Raw genomic sequence first — 23,719 nt, 5'->3', positions numbered from 1 at the left:
AATAGACCTAAGTGAACAATAGCCTTTAAAATGACTTAAAATACATATATAATAGCAATGAGGAAATAATATTCAGTTCAAATAAAGTATCAAAAGCCAGTAATCATATTGATTTAATCTTAATGAATAAAACTGTTAAAATACATAATGTATTAGAAACAACAGAGCTAATGTACATTACGCATTATAACAAATGCCTGCAGAGGGCGCCAACAGCCTGACGATTGTTTTTACACTTTACTGCACATTGACTCAACAACATTTAATTCAAACGTCCACTTAATCTTTTATATTTGGCCATTTCTTTATGATAGAAAAGCTACAGCCAGTGTGTCATGAATCTGGTCCTGAATGCCAGTCTGCTCGCCACTAGAGGTCGCCTTGCCATTTCACATTACACAGACTGTTGCACCACACCCCGGACTACATTTCTCATCATTCATTGCGCTGATGACACACACAGCTGTAACCAATCAAGCACACTATATAAGCCTTGTACTTCCTCTTCCTAGTTGCCGAGTATTGCATTGCATTTAGCACTCTCTTTGTGTTAGCTGCCATACAGAGCCACCTTGTTCTTAGTCTAGTTTAGTCGTGCTTCTAGTTAGTTTCTCCTAGTCTTGTTTTCTAGCCTGGTTATATTGTCTTGTCTGCCTTCCGCCTGCCCTGGACTTCTCGCCTGTCGTAGATTTAACCATTTGCCTTGTCGTTTCGGACTCTGTTCGCCTCTTGAATGAACTCTAGCCTGTCTATTTGGATTACCCGTTTTCCTTGCCCCTTGGATTATGTTTGCCGCTGATCGACCCTAGCCTGCTTTACTGATTACTCTTGTGTCTTGTCCTCACATACCTGTTTGCCCCTGTTCGACCCTGCCTGTATTTGCCCATGTTTTTGTTTAATAAAGCTATGCGTATGGATCCGCCTGCTTCCCGTCTCCCTTGCTCTGTTACACACTGTAATGTCTTGAATATGTGGATATCAAAATATGTAAACTAAGAGCGAGGGTTTAAACTTTTATTTTGAAATCTTGATAAACAGTTAGCATATTGAGAAAAATACTGATGTATTTTCCTGTGTTTGTGTAGGTTTATAAAAGATTTACCTTACAAATCTGATCAAATAATGCACATTGCATTCCCAGATAAATGTTACAATAAACCCAAACTCACAACAACATGCAGAGATGGAGTTTGAGATGCTCCACACATGTAAATGATAGCAGTTTGTGTAGCAGCTTTACGGTGAACAGAGCCGCTCTGAAATGCATGTATGTAAACTACACACATGTAAATAATTAAAACGCATATATTTAACCTGCATTGCATATATTTATTTAATTGAATCATAGTGTTGTGAATTCTTAATAGCATGATGCTTTATTATGATTTTTAAATAGGTTTAATATGTGGAATGCACCATTTCCGGAATTTTGCAGATTACTCGACAACGGCAAAATGCAATCAAGGATTTTTTAAAATCAAATACTCCAATAGAATCGAGGAAATGCTGCAGCCCTATGTGTCAGCGTAGTGTGAATTGGCCTTAAAACGCACTAATACACATGTAATTTACATAAAACTCAATTTTGATAGATGACAGCCCTGCGGATAACACAATTATGGTATGTCTAATGCTAATGCTTGCGAAAGAACAACTGAATGCCACTTTAAATTGTTGTCTGAGCAGTTTCTCTTACTTTTCTGCAGGATGCGGAAGTCAGGGGAGTCCTGGATCTCCTGGCCCTCTCGAAACCACTGGACCTCGAGAGGAAGACTACCTCTCACCCGGCACTCCAGAACCACCACCTGACCTTCAGACGCCTGCGCGTCCTGCAACACCTACAGAGCGAGAGAACCGCAGGTTAACACTCCAAATACAGACTGAGAGGTAAACAAAGCGAAAGAAGAATGGAAAAACTGAAGTGACTGATGAAAGGTGCACAACCACTAATTCTGCTCCTTCTTCATCACCTCTTTCATTCTCAAGTGCACTCTTTCAGACTAAAGACAAAACAGACATAGAAGCTAGAAGCTGTCAGCAAGCCATAAAAGTCGAAAGGCAAAGAGTAGTTTGTTTATACATGTGCATGTGAGTTGCTTTCTGTTGTGTGTTCCTTCTCTTTTAAGCTTTGCGTATGTGTGTATAGCATGCTTGTGGTTACACGTGACGTGTTGTAGGTTTATTTAAAGTTCAAGTCAAGAAGTATGTCTGTACAATCTAGCCATTTTATTTGCGTGCCTGTTTGTTTAGGACTGTGATGATGACACAGAACCATCTATTATAAAAAGGCACATCTTCTCATTAGGAAGATTAAAGTCTCTCGGGAAGAAAAACGGAATGGGATAATGGAGAGAAGTGGAGGCTTTTCTTGAACGTTTTCTTGAAGGAGGAAAATGATTTAGCACACTATGCAAACATAGCATTTGGCATTGAACTCTGAACCTCTGCCTAGGCCTGCTCAGAGAGTCACATGATAAATCACACTTCTTTTTCTCATTTGTCACATCGACAAATACTGACACAGAGAGCAGGCTTGGAATATTTGGTAAAGCTTATACAATGATTAATCTGTCAATTTCTCAAAATATGTCTGTGTTTTTGAATGCTGCTAGAGATTTTTGTATGTGTGTGTGTGTGGACGTGTCTTACCTTAGTAAAGGTAGGGGGCGCTTTAACGGGAGCATCACCGGCAAAGAGTGAAGAAACTGGACTCTGGACCTGACAGAGAGGGAGTAAAAGAATAAATGTGGTTATAATGGATCTTTCCAGAGAGTGTGAGTTTTTATAAGTCCATCTGCTGTTGTCATTCCTGATGAGTCTTTCAGACATATTTGTGCACGTGTCTATTTCTCTGTCATTGTAGTAGATAATTTATTACTTATAAATAAAATATTAACTTATTTCTAGGTTTCAGGACTGATTCCCTATAGTATGCCCTTTCAGTGCCAAAAATGAAAGGGCATACTATACCAGAGGTATAGTCGGTGTGTGTGTTCCTTACTCTTTGTGGTGTGGTAGAAAGCGGCTGGACCAGTGTAAAGCGATGAGGTTGGGCCTCTGGGCTCTTTGGTGATGATGTTTGTATCGTCAAGGAAACTGAGCTGGTTTTCTTCTGTGCCCTGAGAGAAAATATTAGCAACAACAAACCTCATTCAGACCTAAAAGAGACACATCTTGCAATTTTCATATTCCTTTGAACTAAAAAATAGACCTTGTGACTGAAAGAAACGGGTATTTTGAGTCATCCTGGCTGAAAGTTGAAAACATTTTCTAAAGCAATGACAAGTCAATCAATCTTCTTGCTCCATCACAGCCCATTAAACATTTTTCAAGTGAAGTTACATTTTTATTATATGTGACCCAGTTTAAGGTCACAAATAACAAACCAGACAAAAATACAGAAACAGCTGGGCTACATTTTGCCTTAGAATAGGTCAGTAGTCAGAATTTGTTTCAGTTCTGGTCAGGGTTATTATAGTTAACTAACAGAGCTGGGTAGTAGCTGATTACATGTATTCTGGACTACGTAATCAGATTCCAAAAATTAAGTATTTGTAATTAGTAGCGCTGCCTCCTAAAAGTCAAAGGAAAGAGGCTTGGTCGGCCAAAAAAAAAAAAAAAAAAAAAAATCCACAGGAAGTGGCGAAGTCACACAGTCCGTGATGGGCAGATCGACATCCAAACGCTCACCTATCATTCATCTACCTCAAATACGGCTTTTCATCTGAAAGATATATGTAGTAGCAATGTGCGTTATTCAAGTATCTTGGCGGAGTGTGGAAGCTGAATAGTAGCGCTCATACTGCATGACAGATGGTGCAGCTCACTTTGTGCTCACTTGCTCTTAAAATACTCCGTCACTTTTGGTCATACAGATAAAAGTAATACATCTTTCAACTCTAGAAAGACTCTACATTTATTTGTGTGCACTCACAATAACAACGAAACGTTGCGCTTTTGTAAAATAATAAAAGCAAACAGGATGCGCTTTCTGATGTCTCTGTCTCTGTGAACTTGAGCACAGAGAACTTCGAAACTCTGTGTATACTTGCCTTACAAACATGAAAAATGTATCTATAGAGAGTGAAATGTCTCTCTTAAATAAACCAATTCAAATAGAAATCGAATATTCTCGGATTATGTAATTCGTATGAAACATGCATACATGCGCTACTGCGGAGGTGACGAGTCAGTGTCGCCGACCTCATCTCTTAAGCCGAAAACAAGTAGTTTATCAATAAATTATTAAAACGTTAATGCAGTCTCCTTGCTGTTTTTCCCTGACATTTAGAAAGTCTTCAAGTTTGGTGGACATTCACACAAAGATCAGTCATTAGTCAAGTGACCACTGATTTGCAAAAATCACTTCAGGTATAAGAAGTGTTTCAACACTGCATTAACTACTGATGATTTTGTAGGTTATTTAACCATGTATTACTATGTCTTTTGTATTACTAAGCCTTTGTCTTTCAATCACATTAATCACATCTAAATTAATCATCTCTTTCACCTAATATATATGCTTGAAGTGATTTTGAAATAAATATTTTAAGTATCATTTGCATGTTCATTGGTTCTCTGACATTGGTTATAGTCACATGAAATGCATAATAAAATATTTTTATTTTGTATATTTTTATTTTATTTTTATATTTTTATTTTTTGATTGATTTTTAAATTATTTATTTTAATTTAAACTATTTTTTAATGATTTAATTAGTTATAAGCTTTTCATTAATCTCACAAACCCCCTGCAGTTTCTACACAAACACCAGTCCAACTTCAAAATCGTCCTACATCGCTGTTTCATCTTTTTTGGCAAAGGGCATTTGATCTTCTTTGCATGTTCACTTTGTAATGTCACACAATGTAGGCCGATTTTGAAGTTGGAGGAGTTTTTTGACCTACAATAACTCTTTTGAACCGAAATACACAGTGTTCACGCAGGGCTAGACAAGATAAGCATTTGAGGTTAAAAAGTATATAAATTGTCCACTTTTTTTTTAGAAACTAACAGATCGTTTAGCTAGATAAGACCCTTCTTCCTCGGATCGTTTAGAGCCCTTTGAAGCTGCATTTAAACTACTGCATTTTGGAAGTTCAAACTTGGGGGCACTCCACTATATGGAGAGAAATCCTGTAGTTTTCCTCAATAATCATAATTTCTTTACGACTGAAGAAAGAAAGACATGAACATCTTGAATGACAAGGGGGTAAATTATCAAAATTTTTGTTCTGGAAGTGAACTTCTCTTTTAACTGTCCTAACTGAACTATGGCCTAATCCTGGCTTCGTCTAAACCCTGTCTATGAAACCAGGCCTTGGTCATTTAATTTAAAGTGAAAGTTTCCAACAGCAAATATATAGAAATATAAGGTAAGAAAAGTTAACAGTATAATGTTGTAAATTTTTTACATGCTCTCTGTGTGGGGTAATTGCTGTCTGACACGCACCAGTTTACACACACACACAGTGAAGTAATATCCACTCCACTGTCTAAATTTTCACTATGCAGTTTGCACCTTATAAATGACTTTGGAGCCAGTGAAAGCGTAATCCCAAATGGGATGCGATGATGTCACTGGGAACCAGAGCCAAGCGCTTAATAATTTGTGTAAACAGAAAGGAAAGACTGATAGGCCAGTAGAGGCCAGAGATGACAGGAAGAAAAATAAGTGGATGAGTTCAAGAGATCACACAAAGTAAGAAGATTAGACAGCATTTCTAAATTGTTGATTGATTATTGGCCTTCGAAGATAAGTTGTCTAACAGCTTTGGCTATTCCTTGAGGTCACTTCATATCCAAACAACCTGCCATGTTCTTCAGGAGGAGTAATACAAACTTTCATGGCAGAGGGTAAATTAGGGGCTATTAGATAATGCCAGTTAAGCCGAGGTCTGAGGTCAAAGGGTTAAAGGTCATGCGAGGTAGAACATGCTGAAACACACATACTGTGGCATGGCTCCGGACCTAGATTTTGACACGGATCCTTCACCTTCTGAGTCGGAGGAAGAAGCACCTTTACGGAGACAAAGAGAAGAGAAAAACATTAATTTCTGCTTATAACATTTTGGGCTGCATTGCATGTGATCATGGGTTTATGTACAGGTGAATGAGTTCACAGTGCATATTTCACTCACTTTCACATTAGTCACGGGAACAGCATTGACCAACAGCAATCTGCTTGATTTGACAGCAGCTTCTGTTTGAGCTATAAATTCTTGATGGATTATTGGTCTTCAAAGACAAGCAGTCTAACAGCCTTGGCTATTATTTAAGGTCAGTTCATACCCAAACAACCTGCCGCGTGCTTCAGGTTAGGTAACAGAAACTTTTATGGAACTTGGTGAATTAGGGGCTATTAGATAATACATAGCCAGGGCCGGTTAAGTTGTCAGGTCTAAGGTCTAAGGTCAAAGGGTCAAAGGCCATGTGAGGAAGAACATGCTCAGATCCTTCATCTTTTGAGTTTGAGAATGAAGCACCCTTAGAGATTTATTTTTAAATGGCACTAATGTGAATGCACCTTCAGCATTTACTAATGCATTATTAAAATCATACGTTGTGCTTGTTAATATACAAGCACAATGCACTGTAAACTAACATGAACAAACAATGAACAACTGTATTTTTATTAACTAACATTAAGATTAATAAATAGTATAATTATTGTACATTGTTCATTCATCTTAGTTAATACATTAATGTTGACAAATGACACCTTACTGTAAAGTGTTACCAAATTGTTTAACTATGACCTCACCTTCAATATAAACCTCTGCAGAGGTGTTGTCTGCTCCCAGTGCGTTGGAAGCTACGCAGGTGTACCTGCCGGTGTCGTCTTCAAATGCTTCTGTTATCACCAGAGTGTGCAGGTCACCATCACGACAGATCTGGATATCAGGGCAGTGGTGCAGCTCACGCCCCTCACAAAACCACCTGTCCAATGAAACAGAAAAGATGGCATGTCAATCAAAGGGAGTACCCAGTTATAAAGCTAAAATATTGTTCAATTAAAACAGATTTAATCAAAACTAAATATGCATTGATTTATCTCACAAATAATATGATTATTGCAATGGGGAAGCTACTATTAATCTATTAATCACAAAAACATTCAAATCTGTGATGCATGTGTGAGAACGAGGCAAAATAAATGCAAATGAAGGACTGAGGTCATGTTTACAGTAAAACCACTGGCTGCTTAGTTGGCTGCAATCAATTCTCTGTGTGTGTTTTAATCTGGTATTACTAATTCCCACAAAAACTCTTATCTGATGGTGAGTCAGCTCTAGAGAAACCGAGAGCAGATTTCCCTCATTACAGTGATATTTCCCAGCTAATCAACACAGCATTGCTGTTTAAACCATATGAGTCACTCTTTCATCAGAATTTCAAGAGGTTTCGAGCTTAAATACTATGCTGGCAGTCAAGCTGTAAAGCACTTGCGTGTGACTTTAGGATGAAGTATGCACCTTTTTTTATATGTTAAAAGTTTGTATGGCTGTATCTAAAACTGCTTCTATTTCCTCATCCATTATTTCCTACATTACACCACTAATATAGTATAATATAAATCAGACACCACTACTGGCTGCCCCATCAAATAGTGCACTATACAAGGTTATAGCTGGTGATTTTGAAAACAGAATGTGTAACTGCTTAATTTGCACACTTCAATACTATATAATAGAAGAAAAATACTATGTGAAAAGAGTAGTATGTCCAAATTTCATAAAAAAGTATTTGGGGGACCTAACTTCAGCAGGATTTCAAAGTGCGAACACTATATAACGTGTAATAGGTCATTAGTTAACGTAGTTAATAAAATTAGTTAATAAATAGCTAGAAATATGAGATAAAATGCTTGTTAATGTTTACTAATAAAAATATGAAAAATTACCCAATAATTAACAGATCATTATTTCACGTATATTTAAATGCTTGCAAATGTCATTAACTTTCACTTCTATGATCATGCACTTCTTGAAAATCTACAAATTATTTTGACAGATGGTTTTTACAATGATTAAAAGCTTTATTAATTAATCACTAACAAACATTTTATAATGCTTAATGGATCATTAGTTAATCATTAGTTAATTTCAGATCACATATTACCTAAAGTTTTTTTTATTTATTTACAAATGTTGAAAAAAGCAGCTAAATTATTAATTTTAAGCACTTCGCAAATTATTAATGTTAATGAATTATTCATTAACTCATATTAATTCTGTAAAGATCATATATTTCACTCTTAAAAATAAAGGTGCTTTAAAAGGTTCTTCATAGTGATGCCATAGAAGAACCATTTTTGGTTCCACAAAGAACCATTCTCCATCTCTTTTTTACCTTCTTATAATCTGAAGAAGCTTTTTTTTTGTGACAAAGCTTCTTCAGATGCCAAAGGTTCTTTATGGAACCATTTAGACAAAAAAGGTTCTTCTATGGCATCGTGATTATTTTTAAGAGTGTTGATCTTTGTTTGTTGTATAGACTTCTACTATTTTAACATTTATTAAATATTTGTGAATTTACCCTATTTACATCTAACAAATCATGTTTTTGCAATACCCAATCTAAAGTGGAAACTATTCATTATCTATAAATGTTTATAAACGTTTACTAAACACTTAGTACCTTCATGGGAATTGGACTTATAGCTGCTGTAACAATGTTTGTGTGAATGGCTGGAAGTTTATCTAAATGCTTGCTAAAGACATAACACACATTGTAATTTAGAATCAAAACATGTTCTATTGCCTTAACACTTATATTATTACTTCCTAAAACAATGAAATATAAACAGACTGAACAATAAAATTGACTGCTATACACTTTTGACCACTTAACCAACCTTTAAACCTACCCATACCACTAAACCGATCCCTAACCTTACCCGTATCACACGTCAACAGCAGGAAAAGTGTTGTTTATTAACAAAAGCTTTTAATAATTGTATAATATCTTTTAAAATCATTTGTAGATTTTCATGAAATGCATGATCACATAAACTGAAAGTTTAACAACATTTTGTAAGCTTTTATATGCAATAATAATCTGTTAATCTTTAGGTAATGTTTAATAAGTTTATTAGTAAACATTAACAAGCACATTATCTTATATTTCCAGCTATTTGAATATATTTTACATTATTCATGAGGGATTGTTTTCTCATGGATCGTAGTCAAACAGGTATCCAGCTGCCATTGGTTGGCCAAACAAAAAACCACGCCCCAATCCATGCAGTTGGTTGCTGTGCATTATTTTATTTTCATTTTTTCCTCACAATTCTGAATTGTGAGATAAAAAGTTGTTAAAAAACAGAACGAGATGTAAACTCAGAATTCTAAGAAAAAGACAAAAGTTGTGAGGTCTCTTTAAATTTAAACAGCATCTCAAATCTGACTTTTGAGAGAAACAAAGTAATATAAACTTGAATTAAAAAGAAAAATTCTCAATCACCTTTTTTTATTGTTATATTCTGTGGGGGGAAACATGTTTCTATAAGTATAGGGTCCTGTAATGTTTAAAATATTATACAAATATAAAACAAAAAATATTACTACACATATTTCCATTTTAAACATCTTATCTGTGCTTTTTAAAATAAATATCATACCTAATGTAATGCTTATGCAAAGTCCTTGTAAATAATATAAAATACTCAGCAGAATCTCTAAAATAACTGAACACAGAAATGTAAATCAGTGTGTCTGTGACAGGTTTTGTTGCTTAGTCATGACATTAAGCGATTCTCAGACAGGGAGGAATGTTTAGATTGATGTGTGCGCACAGCTGGAATATGACACATCAAACACTCATGCACCTAAAGCGGGGGACACCGCACTTCATTGTGACGCACAGGTCTGGGAATCATAAAGTCTGCAGGGAAAGTCCTTTACTCACCACACACACACACACCAAATGCAATTTCCATGTCTACAAATCAGTTACATGACATGTCAGTGTGTGTTCTAAACCCCCTGAGGCACGAATATGAAAACTAGTATACCTGTCTCGAGCACCTGTGAGTGTATGTTACGGGAAGCACAGACACACACACACATAAACACACAGTCTGGGCCTGGAACTCTAAATCAAGCCTTCTCAATACATCATTGTGCGATTCATTCAAGTTTTCTTTGTACTCCAAGTGTCCCAAACCACTTTCATCCATTCATCTAACCTCACAGACACACACACACAAACACACACACACACACACACAGTTTAAAATGTGTCTGAAGTTGTCTGGAATGAGTTCTGGTTTAGGCGCACAGCTGTTCATTCAGCTCGTCTCCGGATCTTAAAATACTCTGGGACATCATTAAGACTTCTATAAAGAATCCCAGTATTCCGGAGCCTGCTGAGTCCGTTTCACTCCATCCTGGCAGTCAAAGGCTTTATCCATTTTCTGCTTCATTCTCATTACCAAATCAAGTTCCTTTGTCCATTAAAGGGATTGTTCACCCTAAATTCACCTTTACCCTCATGCTGATTCAGGGCAAATCCAGCATTATGGATGTGACATACAAATACTTAGAGAATGTATGTGTTACCAATATACCAAACCATCTGCTTATATTTTAATAAACCCTTTCTGATAGAGTCTAACAAATCAGAAAAAAATATCAGTCTATGCATGAGTTTTCTATGTTAAAAAAGGGAAATAATTATGCATTATGGATATGACAAAAAAGGACAGTTTTTGAGAGACTACTTACTTTGTAGGATTTCTGTGAATTAAAATGCACAAACCAGATGCAATAATACCCAACAAATAGAGAAGCAATGGCTCTTCACAGAACATATAATTGTTACTTTATTTTATTTTTTATTCTAAAAATGCTTTAAGAACTTTAAGAGAGATCTCACATGGGTATTTGAACCAGCAAATGTTGACATCTGTGCTATTAGTATAGTAAAAACCTTTGGTAAAAACTTTCATGGTAAGGTTGACTTTTATATGGAATTAACCTTCAAAGATAATCTCTGAAACACAAATTAAGATATTTTAATGAAACCTGAAAGACTTCAGGTAACCACAGCTTAAAAAAAGAGGTTATCTGCCTTATTTTTCCTGTTAGAGCAGGCATGGCCATTTGTAAATTATATGGGTCCAGCTTCCGGTCTCATCCGCATCCAGCTATTTTTAGCTGTACAAAACGGCTCGTTTTGCTGCTTGATATTGCATATTGGTGTGCCTTGCCATATTATTTTAATGTATTATGTTTTAACCGTTTTACCATTTACTGCACATTGTTATTCTTGTTATTTCCCTATAGCAGCTAATGAACCGGAACTCTCAACCATAGACTTACTTCCACGTCAAAGAATAAGGTGTATAACGGCATCGCAAAATGACTCAATAAGTCTCGCCCAACTGGAGCAGTGCTTTACATATGGTCTCTGGTGTTTCTAGTCAAATTAACATATTTTCCAAGCCGATAATATAAAGTCAAACCTGCGCAGATTTTTATATTTAGTTATATTGAAAAAGTTTCAATTCTTTTTTACCCCGTTTTAACATAGATTTCTATGTAGACAAAAACATGGACACACCCCTGCCCTGCACATTTTGTATGTCTCCCTTATCAGACACACCCAATTCATGTTGTGCAGCCTCTACTAATGAGCTGATGAGGTGAATCAGATGTATTTGATGAGGGAGACATATAAAATGTTCAGGGCAGGGGTGCTTCCAGGACCAGTTTGAAAACCAATGATATAGCGCAGGGATGCTCAACCCTGTTCCTGCAGAGTTTAGTTCCAACCCTGATCAAACACACCTGTCTGTAATTATCAAGTGCTCCTTCAGATCCTAATTAGCTGGATCAGAGTTCAGCTCCAACCCTAATAAAACCTCACCTGCCAGTAGCTTCCTAGTAACCCTTCAGACCTTCATTACCTTGTTCAGGTGCATTTGATTAACGTTGAAACAAAACTTTGCAGAGCTGTGGCTTTTAAGAACTAATGTTCGCCACCCCTGTCATATATGGTAAACACAGCACATGCGTACATCACACACTAGAACAAATCTCATTGGCTCATTGGCTGTAATGCATCATTATATGTGACCCTGGACCACAAAAGCGGTCTTAAGCAGCACGATTGTATGGGTTAATTATTTTTTTTTTATGCCAAAATTTATTGGGATATTAAGTAAAGATCATGTTCCATGATATTTTGTACATTTCCTCCCGTAGATATATTAAAACTTAATTTTTGATTCGTAATACGCATTGCTAAGAACTTTATTTGGGCAGATTTAAAGGCAATTTTCTCAATATTTTGATTTTTTTACACCCAGATTCCAGATTATCAAATAGTTGTATCTTGGCTAAATATTGTCCTATCTTAAAAAAAAAAACATGCATCAATCGAAAGCTTATTTATTCAGATTTTAGATAATGTATAAATCTCAGTTCCAAAAATGTTCCCTTATGACAGGTTTTGTGGTCCATGGTCACATTTAAAGCGATCATATCTCTTCAGAAAACTTGGATCAGTCTTCTTAATTTTACAGTGCCTTTACAGCCAGTTTGGATCTTTTAAAGTCCAAACTCTTTTGGTTACCTGGACTTTCAATGGAGGGGCAGAAACCTCTAAGGTTGTGTTTTGTGCTTCAAAAATTAACCAAAGTCTTAGGAATGACGTGAGGGTGAATAAATTGTAACAGAATATTCATTTTTGGAGAAAAACAAAATTTTCACTTTTAATTTCTATCTTGTTCCGAACTCAGATCCCTAAACATTGTTTCTTTCTCCATGGCTATAAAAGTGAAGGATGTCTGTAACATTACATCTGAAATGTCTCTTCTGTGTGCTTTTGTAAATGTTTGAAACTGTTCAGAGTCACTTTAGAACACCTTTGTGAATCCTGGAAAGATTCCAAGACATTCCAAGGTTTGGCGGCTCCGTTTCGCACCCCTCTGCCATTCATGGCTCGGCCAACAGCACCTAATCTATCACTCATTCTCTTTAACTCGTCAGTAGACACACAAAAGAAAGAACAGACAAGCTCCTCAAGCAACTATGTCAACATATTATATCATATTATTATTTTTATTTTCCACGTTCAGAACTGATGGTTAACGGCTGATTTAACTGCGTCAGTTGAAACACATTAAGTGTGCAGTTTTCTCTATATTCATTTTCTTTCTGTCTCTCCACCTCTCTACAGGCTCATGCAAGCCTAAAACAATAATTTATCTAGAGAGAGACAGTTATGGATGATTTTAGGGTGCCAGGACAGGTGTGTGTGTCTGATTCACCACAGCATCAAACTAGCTTTTTGATTCTTTTTATCTTAAGGATTATTGGTGGTTTTGATTCAATTCCAAAAACACTTAATAAAACTAATTAAAGTTGTAGAAAATTTATGGCACAAGAACATATCTAAGGCTGTGTGGAAATGTCTAACGGCTATTTTTGGTGAACTTTATAATAATTATAATCAAGGTACAAAGGAGAGTAAAGGTGAGTTTCTATTTTATTGGCAACAGTGATCTGATTTTCTTTCCATATATATATTTTTAAGATAAATTGCTTGAGTTTCTTGCAAGTTGCTGAATGAAAAAATGTGTTAAGAGGGAAGCTCATAACAGGACACAAGAGCAAACAGAGGCTCGGGTCATCTATGTCCAACAGCTGGATTTTGTCACGTAAATCACAGAGACAGGCAGACATGTTGTGTTTGTAATGTGGTGAAATCAGTCTACTTTAATTCTTAGACATTCTGCTTGTGAGACATGACTGCCATTGAGGTCAGGAAGCAGATTGAAATGTGCATTAGCTTGAGCCTGCGTGATCACATTCAGATGGAGAAGCTTCTAATTGCTCAACTAAAGCATCACGTCCATGTGTTTCAGATCCTGCGCGAAGGCAAAAGTGTTTGTGTGCTTTACCGCAACTACAGCAAAATTAAGCCCAGATCTGGCATCAAGGGCATCTGTCGTCTTCACCTCTTCCTCACTCAGTCTACGGCTATTGCCTCATTTGTCTTCATTATTAATTCTCTCCTCTCTTTTCTCGAGTTACCACTTTGTAAGCATATTTCAAGAACTGAGGCTGGCTATGAAACACTTTTGATGAACTGCCTGACAACTCAAACCCACAGCACATATTGCTATCAGGACCAATACATACAACATACTGTACATGTGTGTTCACTAAAGTGCAAATTAGCAACTTACAACTTTCAGGAACACAACTAATGTATCAAGAATACTTTTTGTGTGCAAAGAAAACAAAAATAAAGTCTTTGTGCACAAAAAGTATTTTCGTAGCTTCATAACAGGTTGAACCACTGATGTCACATGGACTATCTTAACAATGTCCTTACTAATGTACCTTTCTGGGCCTTGAACATGGTAGTTGCGTTGCTGAAAAGCTCTTTCTTCAAAAATATCTTAAAGGAGAAGTTCACTTCCAGAACAAAAATTTACAGATAATTTACTCACCCCCTTGTCATCCAAGATGTTCAAGGGATCAAGTGTGAAGAGATTTGAACATGTTAATCAAACTGAAACAGAGTTTGTGTGCAGAGGTGTTAAACAATGAACAAAGCACATCTAATGCTCCACCAATCGAAATTAGTTGAAATAATTTGTATGACGTCAGCTGAGTTGGTGTCTTTCTGTGAGTCTTGCATTTAGTTTGGCATTGAATGTTTTAAAGAAGTTCACTTCCAGAACAAAAATGTACAGATAATTAACTCACCCCCTTGTCATCAAAGATGTTTGTCTTTCTTTCTTCTGTCGTAAAGAAATTATGTTTTTTTGAGGAAAACGTTTCAGTATTTTTCTCCATATAGTGGACTTCAATGGTGCCCCTAAGTTTGAACTTCTAAAATGTAGTTTAAATGCAGCTTCAAAGAGCTCTAAACAATCCCAGCCAAGGAAGAAGGGCTTATCTAGCAAAATGACTGTGTAGGATGTAAGATGATTTTGAAGTTGGAGAAGAAAATGAGATGGAAGTTTTTAGACATACCCTAACTGTCATTACCCGGAATACACAGAGTTCACGCAGAGCTAGACAAGATGAGCATTTGAGGTTAGAAAGTATATAAATTGTAATATTTTTTTAGAAATAAATGATCATTTCACTAGATAAGACCCTTATTTCTCGGCTGGCATCGTTTAGAGCCCTTTGAAGCTGCATTTAAACTTATTTTGGAAGTTCAAACTCGGGGGAACCATATGAATCCACTATATGGAGAGAAATCCTGAAATGTTTTCCTCAAAAAACAATTTCTCTACAACTGAAGAGAGAAAGACATGAGAAATTGCAAATTATCTGTACATTTTTGTTCTGGAAGTGAACTTTTTTAAATTTTGTTCTGAAGATGAACGAAGGTCTTACGAGTTTGGAACGACATGAGGGTGAATAATGAATTCAGAATTTACATTTCTGGGTAACTATTCCTTTAAGACAAAGACTGACTTCAGTGCCTCATGCATGGATGCTAAACCTGCCTCAAAAACATTAGATTACATCTCTTACGGACTCTTGTCACCCAAATATGTTCTAAAATAAAGGTCTTTCTGCATTGCTTCATGACTACTTCATTATGTCTGTCTACATCTCCAACCACAACTCACAAACAGACTGGAGAACCAGCTCATGAGCGGTCGGCCTCAGCACCCTACAGGGAATTCTCCCCATTGTCCCATGGAAAGAGTAAAGGAATGTCAAATGCAACGTATTTATTCAACCTTTTATGATGGCGAACAATTGTCTTTTCAGCATCTGAAAAAGTGCCACATTTAGAATGGCATGCCTTGAGACCTGTGTACTGCATCTAGCTGTTTTTGGATTCAAAAACGTGTCTCGGGAGGTGAAAAGACCCACTGAAGCAGTTAGACCAGCTTAGTTTCAATGTCATCATCTGTTGCGAAACAGGCTATCACAATAAACCATTAAATAACTGAAGAACAGTTTTAGAAAAACTATCCACGGGCTAAAACGCAGCTTGTCACGATAATGGAACTGAACAAACAATGTGTTTGCCATAAACACCTGAACGTGTTACACAAGACATCCCTGTTTAGGGATCCTAGTTTAGTTTTCCACTGGGGTTCTACTGCATGCTTTACACTAATTAGATGTGGGTGGATTGGGTTTAAAGGCTTACAGGCAGTGGTGAAGCTTGCCATTTTGGTATGCGGGTGCAAGTGAGAAAGCCTGTTAGTTTCAATCACTAGAAGTTGGAAAAAGCCTATATCAACCAGCTGCAAAGAGGAAATGGCCCGAAACGGTCTATCTATCTATGTATCTATGTATTTATCTACTTGCTGTACTTTGCTCATTTATTGACATACACTACATTTTTCTCATCAAGCATGCACAATTATATATACATGTTTAATTCACAAAGCATAATGGTTGATGGAAGTTTTGGGAATAGAAAATATGGCAAGTTTTGCAAGCGTTGCCACAGTAACATGTCGGTCATATCCACAAACCGGACCTAATGAACGATCATTATGGGTAATTACTGAACCATATAAACCAATTCATCAGCATCCATCACAGCCAAACACTGTGTGTGTCTGCAAAAGAGAGGAAGAGAGGGAATGGTACAAACTCTTTCTCTGCTTTTTGTGGTTTGGCCATGATGTGGCCAGTGTAACACAGCCTCCCTTTTTAAACTTTCCATCTACAACAGCAAATAACAACAAGTCACAAAGTATGAGTGTGTGGATAGTGCGTTCAATCACTCCCTCATTCTCACATAAAAAAGACACACACTTCTCAGTCTGCCAAGTAACAGGAAATGCACTGTCAATGCACTCCATTCTCACACTTTGACAATCACGCAACAACAGTCAGATGCATGTAAATGGAAATTTTCCTTGTGTGCACTACTGGAATAATGGCATAGAGAAACACAAGGGACTGGATAGAAATAAGAAAACGCCACTCACTGCTTCCATGGATAATTATAAGCCACCTTCAAAACGAGGGCATATTGATCTATTGGCAGGAGTCAAACAAGTTAAAAAACCCAAGAGTACAAACCAAGAGTTTGATGGTCAGCGTTAAACACTACTGAGGCTTTCAAGGAAACCAGCGCTGGTTTTATTCTGAAAAGTAGGAGCTTTCTGACAAGAAACATTTGGTTTCCACTACAAAAATACATTTATAGCAGCAAAGACAGTAAAGAAACAGCAACATAAAGGCATTTATACAGAAATTACAATGACAGAAATCATGTCATAAAGTTTACAGTGTTTTAAACGATGAAAATATTATTAAAATATATGCTGGATTGCTCTATAAAATATATTTATAGCCTCATTCACAGAGCAGACGGGATCTACAGAGGGAAATTACAATTGCAGTTAGTAATGCTATGACTAATGTAATGAAAAAATGACTAGAGAAACATGAAATGATGAATAATATTTTCTTCCGCATTTTCTCTGAGGAGGCAAGGGAGGCAGTGTCTCCTAAACAAATTGGATACAAAAAAATCATACTACAATAATAAAACAATGTAAATATTACAAATTATGACATAAAAAGGCATATAAATCACTTGTTTTTCTAAAGCAAACCTGTCTAACAGCAACACCTGCTAAAGTTACAGCAGGAGTCCATGTTTCTCACCTCCCCTGAGCCCACTGAGATGTAACAGACCCCCTAAAGCGTGCGGTGTGTTTGGTGGGGGGTAATTGAGAATGAATAAGGAAAGGTCAAGGGAGAGGAGGCAATGCCTCCTTCACAATGTGATTGGATATGACTGGTTATGATTGGCTGTGATTGGTTAATGTGATAAATCCCGCCTCTTGTGTTCGTGGCCTTTCCGCATTCGTGAATCAATCAATCTCAAGACTAAGTAAGACTAATAAAAAAGTAAGCAAACAACTTACACTTTTATGTCACCACTTTAAGTCAAAATCAAACTGCAAATGGCCTGAAAACATGATCTGTGGGTTTTTTTAGTGAGCAATCAGCTTGTTGTAATTAAAGGTAAATCTCTGCATCTGTGACCAATATTTACTGAGCTCTGATGACTGATGATCCAAAAATAAATTATTATTAGCTGAAGAGCGGATTATCAGTTTATAATTAAAATATGTAATTGTTTAAAGATAAAATATTGTTTAAATTGTTACTGCCTTGAGTTATTGTTTTGGAATAATGTAAAATGCTGGAATAATGTAAAATGATGAGATTTATACTTGGATTTAATAAATAGAATACCCTGTTAATTACACTGTCCATGTAAAAATACAACATAGATTATATTCTGGAAGTGAAGTAATGTCTGTTTAACCAAGAAAATGTGACTGAGACATGAATTTACATTTAATTAAAACAAAAAGTGAAGACTTTGCCTCCTCACTTCAGAATCTATTGAATGGTGCTGGATACATTTCTGTTCTTTTTCACTTGCGCTCTTTTCATGCATGAAGGCCTGAAATAATCCGATTTGGCTTCCCCTGAACTTGGCATATCAAGAGACCTGAAATTCAACCGGATAGCAAATCTGTTGGAGGTGTTTTGAAAGAATATGCTTCATGTCACTGACATCAGTCCAGACAACACCTCAGAAACGCAGGAAACAAAGTCTGGAGCCAGAATTAAACACTGACCAGCATTGGGAGACAGACTGAAAGGGTGGGGGCAGGTTGAGGGGTCACATGCATGTCTAAAGCTGCGGAAGAACAAGGCTTACAACAAAAGTTTAAATAGGAAAGACAACTATGGCGAATTGCAGAGCAATCTTACCAAGATAAATTGTAATGTGTGCATGTGTGGAAGCCAGTTCATGAAGTTCATGACAAATGCTGAAGTCTCTGAGTGCAATCAGTGGAGCCTGGTTACAATTGTCATCACAGGTCAGATGCTAAAGGTCAGAGGCCAAGAAGGGAACACAGGGAAGAAGATAGGAATGGAGAGAAGAGCACAAGAGATGCCCCAAATAGAAATACTGATAGATGCATCTGCAGCAGCTGAAATATGAAGTGCTTGTAAACACACACACACACACACACACACAGATACCATGACAGCAACTCACCATCCACATGACATTTAACAGTCTCCACACACTCACTGTATTATAAACAGTTATAATTCATTCAGTGTTTGCTATCTCAAATGCAGCACAGAAGCTGTTATGAAATGCTTTAAGACTTTATTATTCGAATATTCTACTTTTATAATATTTTAAATACAAAATTATGAATTTAGATTAAAAACAAACACTGGAACTGTGAATAAAATTCTGAAATACTGAAAAAACATTTACTCTGTCATGACAACTAAGGCTACACAGATGCTGCAAGACCATATACATCAAAATAATTTATTGCAATGCTTAGCTCATATTGCATTTATTAACATGTCTAGTTGATGTATTAACTTCACCTACTCTGGTAAATGTGACATAGTCAATAACTAAATAAGTCTCAGATTTAAAAAATAACATCATAGAGAAGATAATAATTTGAGTGTATAAGAAACAGATTTGATTTTGTTTACTTAAATATTTTAAACATTCAGCAATTATTTGTCAAAATGTTAGATATCAAATATAAATGCTTAGTATTAATTTATGAAATAAAAAAATCTTTTGTCAGAATTGTTTTTAAAATGTATTTTTTAAGCTGAGGGACGCAGAGGAAGGTAAAGGATAACTAATATCTGTTAAACAACTTTTAAAAGTTTAAAGCTCAGTTGAACTTACCTGAGCGCTGTGCTTCACTCGCTTCTTAAAGTATATCCAAAAAAAGGCAATTAAACATGCAGATTTTGTCTGTCCGAATGCTCACACACTCCCTTTGAATGCCTACACAAGCCTGAGAGCTTCTTCAATCACTCACACATGTACACACTCTCTGCCACTGTGGGTAGAGCTGTGACTCAAGCACACATTCAGTTAAGAGAGAGAGAGAGTGAGAGAGAGAGAGAGGGAGGGAGCAGGAGGCAGTAATACAAAAGTATATGAGGATAGAGAGAAAGACATGCTGTAACTGGGAATTAAGATTCAAAGGCACTCAAACCCTTTTGGCATACGTCCAGCCCACTCATTATTTTTCTCTTATTCATTCTCTCTTTTGCAAAACGCTTCAGTCAACCATTTGACATGGTCTTAAATTGAATTCAAGGTTTCTTAGAAAGTCAGAAACAACTTAAATTTGAATATACAGCTTATGAATAGAGGAAATCTCTTAAAGGGACAGTATGGTTGGTCTCATTGATCCACAGTATAACAAAGAACATACAGTAAACTGCGATCAGTGTTATTCACATCATTTTGACTTTTTTCCAAAAATGATATTTTAACTCTTCACAGCTATTGGACCTGCATACAATGAAAACGCATATTCCAAATAGACATATACATTCTTTTCATGCTGTCCTCTGCTGCTAATATTTGACATACTTGTTCTTGACATTTTTTGCAATGCATGTTAATAATTTTGTTAAGTTAAGTTAATTGACTCATGAATTCTTATTCACACCCATGACAATAAAACACAAAAGCATGATAATTTATAAAATGTAGGTCATGATGCTTCTTTTATTGGCTATAAGGAAAGGAAAGGACATGATGTGAGGCCAAGTATGGTGACCCAGGGAGCAGTTGGGGGATCAATGCCTTGCTCAAGGGACTCACCTCAGTCGTGGTATTGAGGGTGGAGAGAGCACTGATTATTCACTCCCTCCACCTACAATCTCTGCCAGACCTGGGACTCGAACCCACAACCTTTCAATTACAAGCCCGACTCCCTAACCATTAGGCCACAACAGCCCCCTTGAAAGCTATGTACACTACCATGCAAAAGTTTAGGTAAGTTTTTAAGTAATCAATATTTTTATTCTGCAAGGATGCATTAAATGGTTTACACAAAATATTTAAGCAACATGACGATAACAGTGATGGGAATAATGGCGTTTTAAATAAACGGCGTTACTAACCGCATTACTTTTTTCAGTAACAAGTAATTACTGTTTCCCCTGTTACAACGCTGTTACCATTAATGAGAAAAAAATGCGGCTTCACTATAATTTAGCTCCCTGAAGTGGTTTTATTCAAGTAAGCTCTCTCTCAGCCATAGGACCTGCAAAGCTGCGCACTGCGTTGCGTTTTTCTTCTGAGGTAAATTCTGGCTTATTCCTCTCAGCATGTCTTCTTCCAGAAACATAAAGTAGCTGATATTAACTTGATATTCACATTTGTTTACAGAAGTGAGGTGGGTGTTTACCTACATGTCTGCGCGTCTCACGTGGATGTTTAAAATGTGAAAAGCGGAGCTGCTTTTGGGCGTGATTACATTAGAAATAATACTTTTAGGTGGGAAAAACTGGTATCATACAGATTACTTTATCAGAGAATATGTTTTCGACGTGGCTTACTTAATTTAAAAGTAGACATTTTTCAAGCTTTCTATACATATATTTTTCATGTCTCAATGTTTTATTCATTTAACATATTTAATATTGGGGGAATCCAAGTTATTTGACATATTTGAACATTTTTTTAAAAAGTAACACAATAGTTACTTTCCATGGTAATTAGTTACTTTTATAACGATGTAACTCAGTTAGTAACAGTTACTATTTGTGAGAAGCAACTAGTAACTATAACTAATTACTTTTTAAAAGTAACATGCCCAACACTGTTCAATAATAAGAAATGTTTCTTGAGCAGCAAATCAGTATATTAAAATGATTCCTGAAGGATCATGTGACTCCAAAAACTGCAGCTTTGCTTCTGTATTTTTGATAAATCCAGCCTTGGTGAGAATAAGAGACTTTCTTCAAAAACAAAACAAAATCTTACTGACCCCAAACTTCTGAATCATATCCTGAATAAACTGTTTACATGACTCAAAATTCATATTAAATCAGGCATATGCTATCTTATTTGGTCTTATGTTTGAAATATGTGAGGCCCAGTTTATTCTGGGTATTATTCTAGAACTCTATTGAGCTCACACAATAGCCAAACACTGAAAAACAATTTCTTGCTGCTTCAGCTCTGTTGTTGACCATGTCCAGATCACAGTCCAGCGGGCACTTTACCAACACTCTCTCATTGACACATTAACACAATGAAACAGGTTGCAACCATTGCTACTGATCTGCAAACAGTTTGAAATGTTGTATCACACTCATTTTTGTCATGTTTCATTTTTTGAAATGTTTAATATTATTATTAATCAAATGCTGATCAATTCTTTCAGGTGTCAGATTTTCTGAATCTTAAAAGAACACACACATACCCAAAACTATTGTGTCAGTTGTATGGAACGCATTCATCATTTTAATAATCTTTGGGCTTAGACAGAAATAGCACCCTTTAGTCTTAGAAGAGCCCACTTAGCATTGAGCTAAAAACAGAGCTAACAGCACCTGGTCTCAGTCAAACAGATGGCTCTCACCTGTTTCATCTGTGCATTCTGGGACAGTGAGAGACAAGATACAGAAGCAAGCAGGCCATCTTATCACTGATAATTTTTTGGAACCGGCAGAGGCATGTTATATTTGCACAACAACACAATTGTATTGTATACAGTACAGTTAATCCTTTATTTGGGGTGAGGTTTAAACGTGTTGTGGCATATTAAGATTGTAACATTTCGCAGACGTTCATGGAGAGTCAGTAACTCTCAGTCTTTCACTCCATAAACAGGTGGAACATTTGGGTGGGGTATTTATGGAGCTTGTTGCATAGAGCTTAGAAAGTACACATACCCCCAGAAACACACACACAACAAGAGATGCACACTCATATCTGTGCATCAAGGCATTTGTAAACCAGCGCAGAGTACAGAATGATGCACACACACCCACACCCACTTTTATAGTTAAAAAGAAGTCTTGCATTAAAAAGTGTGTTTGCGTGACTACTTTTTCCTCAAGAAACACGCCTGCAAGATTCACACGTACAACTTCTGCGTCCCACACCTCAACACTGCCCTCTCTGTGTTTATTTATCTAACTAGAGAGGTGCTTATATTTCACAGTAATTCCCCGCCCCTACGTTACTGTTGCAACATCTGACAATAAATACAATAAATACCGTTTTGTGGCTCTTTAATGTGTCGTGACAGATCACTGTAGCACCTCAGTTCAAGCGGTACATGAAACAATCACCTTTTTCTCTTTGCTAGTTATGGTATGAAATAAACATGAATGAACATCAGAAGCTATATTGTTTCAACTGCAAGAAGACATCAACTTTAAGTCCACTGACATAAATCCACTTTCTTGCCTGGTTTGTTTGTCAGACAAAATGGAAGACTCAGAGTTATGATTGGTCAGAACGCCTGTCAGTCAAACTCCCTGCTGTAAGATGGAGGCGAGACAATGGCATAGGAGGATCCAAATGCAAGGCTTTATTAAGAGCGTAGTCAGACAGGCATGGTCAAACAACAGCAAACAACGATATCCAAGGTAAGGCAAGAGAGTAATCCAAAAACAGGCAATGGTCAGTACAGGCAGCAAACAATCAAAAAAAGGTAAAAAGTCCAAGGATCAAAACACAAGCAAGGAAACCAGGATACTAGATGAAGATGCCGGTCCGCTCACTTGCTCTTACAAAAAGATAAGAGTAATACATCTTTTGAATATATGTAGAGACTCTACGTTTTTTGTGTGCACTCACAATAACAACAAAACATTGTGTAAAGTAATAAAAGCAAATAGGATGCGCTTTCTGCCATCTCGGTCTCTCTGAACTTTAGCGTAAAACTCA

The 23,719-nt window shown here is 36.5% G+C and overlaps 1 protein-coding gene across 5 annotated transcripts in view; it reads right to left on the bottom strand.

Moving 5' to 3' along the window:
- The window catches only part of palld (palladin, cytoskeletal associated protein), a 107,879-nt gene that overhangs the window by 53,301 nt on the left and 30,859 nt on the right, over positions 1-23,719 (bottom strand). For 4 of the 5 annotated variants that reach the window (XM_051138300.1, XM_051138302.1, XM_051138303.1 and 1 more), the window contains exons 3-7: positions 6,765-6,940; positions 5,954-6,020; positions 3,002-3,119; positions 2,650-2,718; positions 1,697-1,838 (exon numbers count right to left, since the gene is read on the bottom strand). In XM_051138300.1, coding sequence (XP_050994257.1) covers positions 1,697-1,838; positions 2,650-2,718; positions 3,002-3,119; positions 5,954-6,020; positions 6,765-6,940 — 572 coding nt within the window. Of the gene's footprint in view, positions 1-1,696; positions 1,839-2,649; positions 2,719-3,001; positions 3,120-5,953; positions 6,021-6,764; positions 6,941-19,702; positions 19,851-23,719 lie in introns of those variants that run through there. The other variant, XM_051138304.1, reaches the window with a different exon arrangement.

The sequence above is a fragment of the Labeo rohita genome, chromosome 20, assembly GCF_022985175.1.
Source record: "Labeo rohita strain BAU-BD-2019 chromosome 20, IGBB_LRoh.1.0, whole genome shotgun sequence".
Lineage (NCBI taxonomy): Eukaryota > Metazoa > Chordata > Actinopteri > Cypriniformes > Cyprinidae > Labeo > Labeo rohita.
Note: the sequence above shows the minus strand (reverse complement) of the source record. Positions and strands in the feature narration are given on the sequence as shown.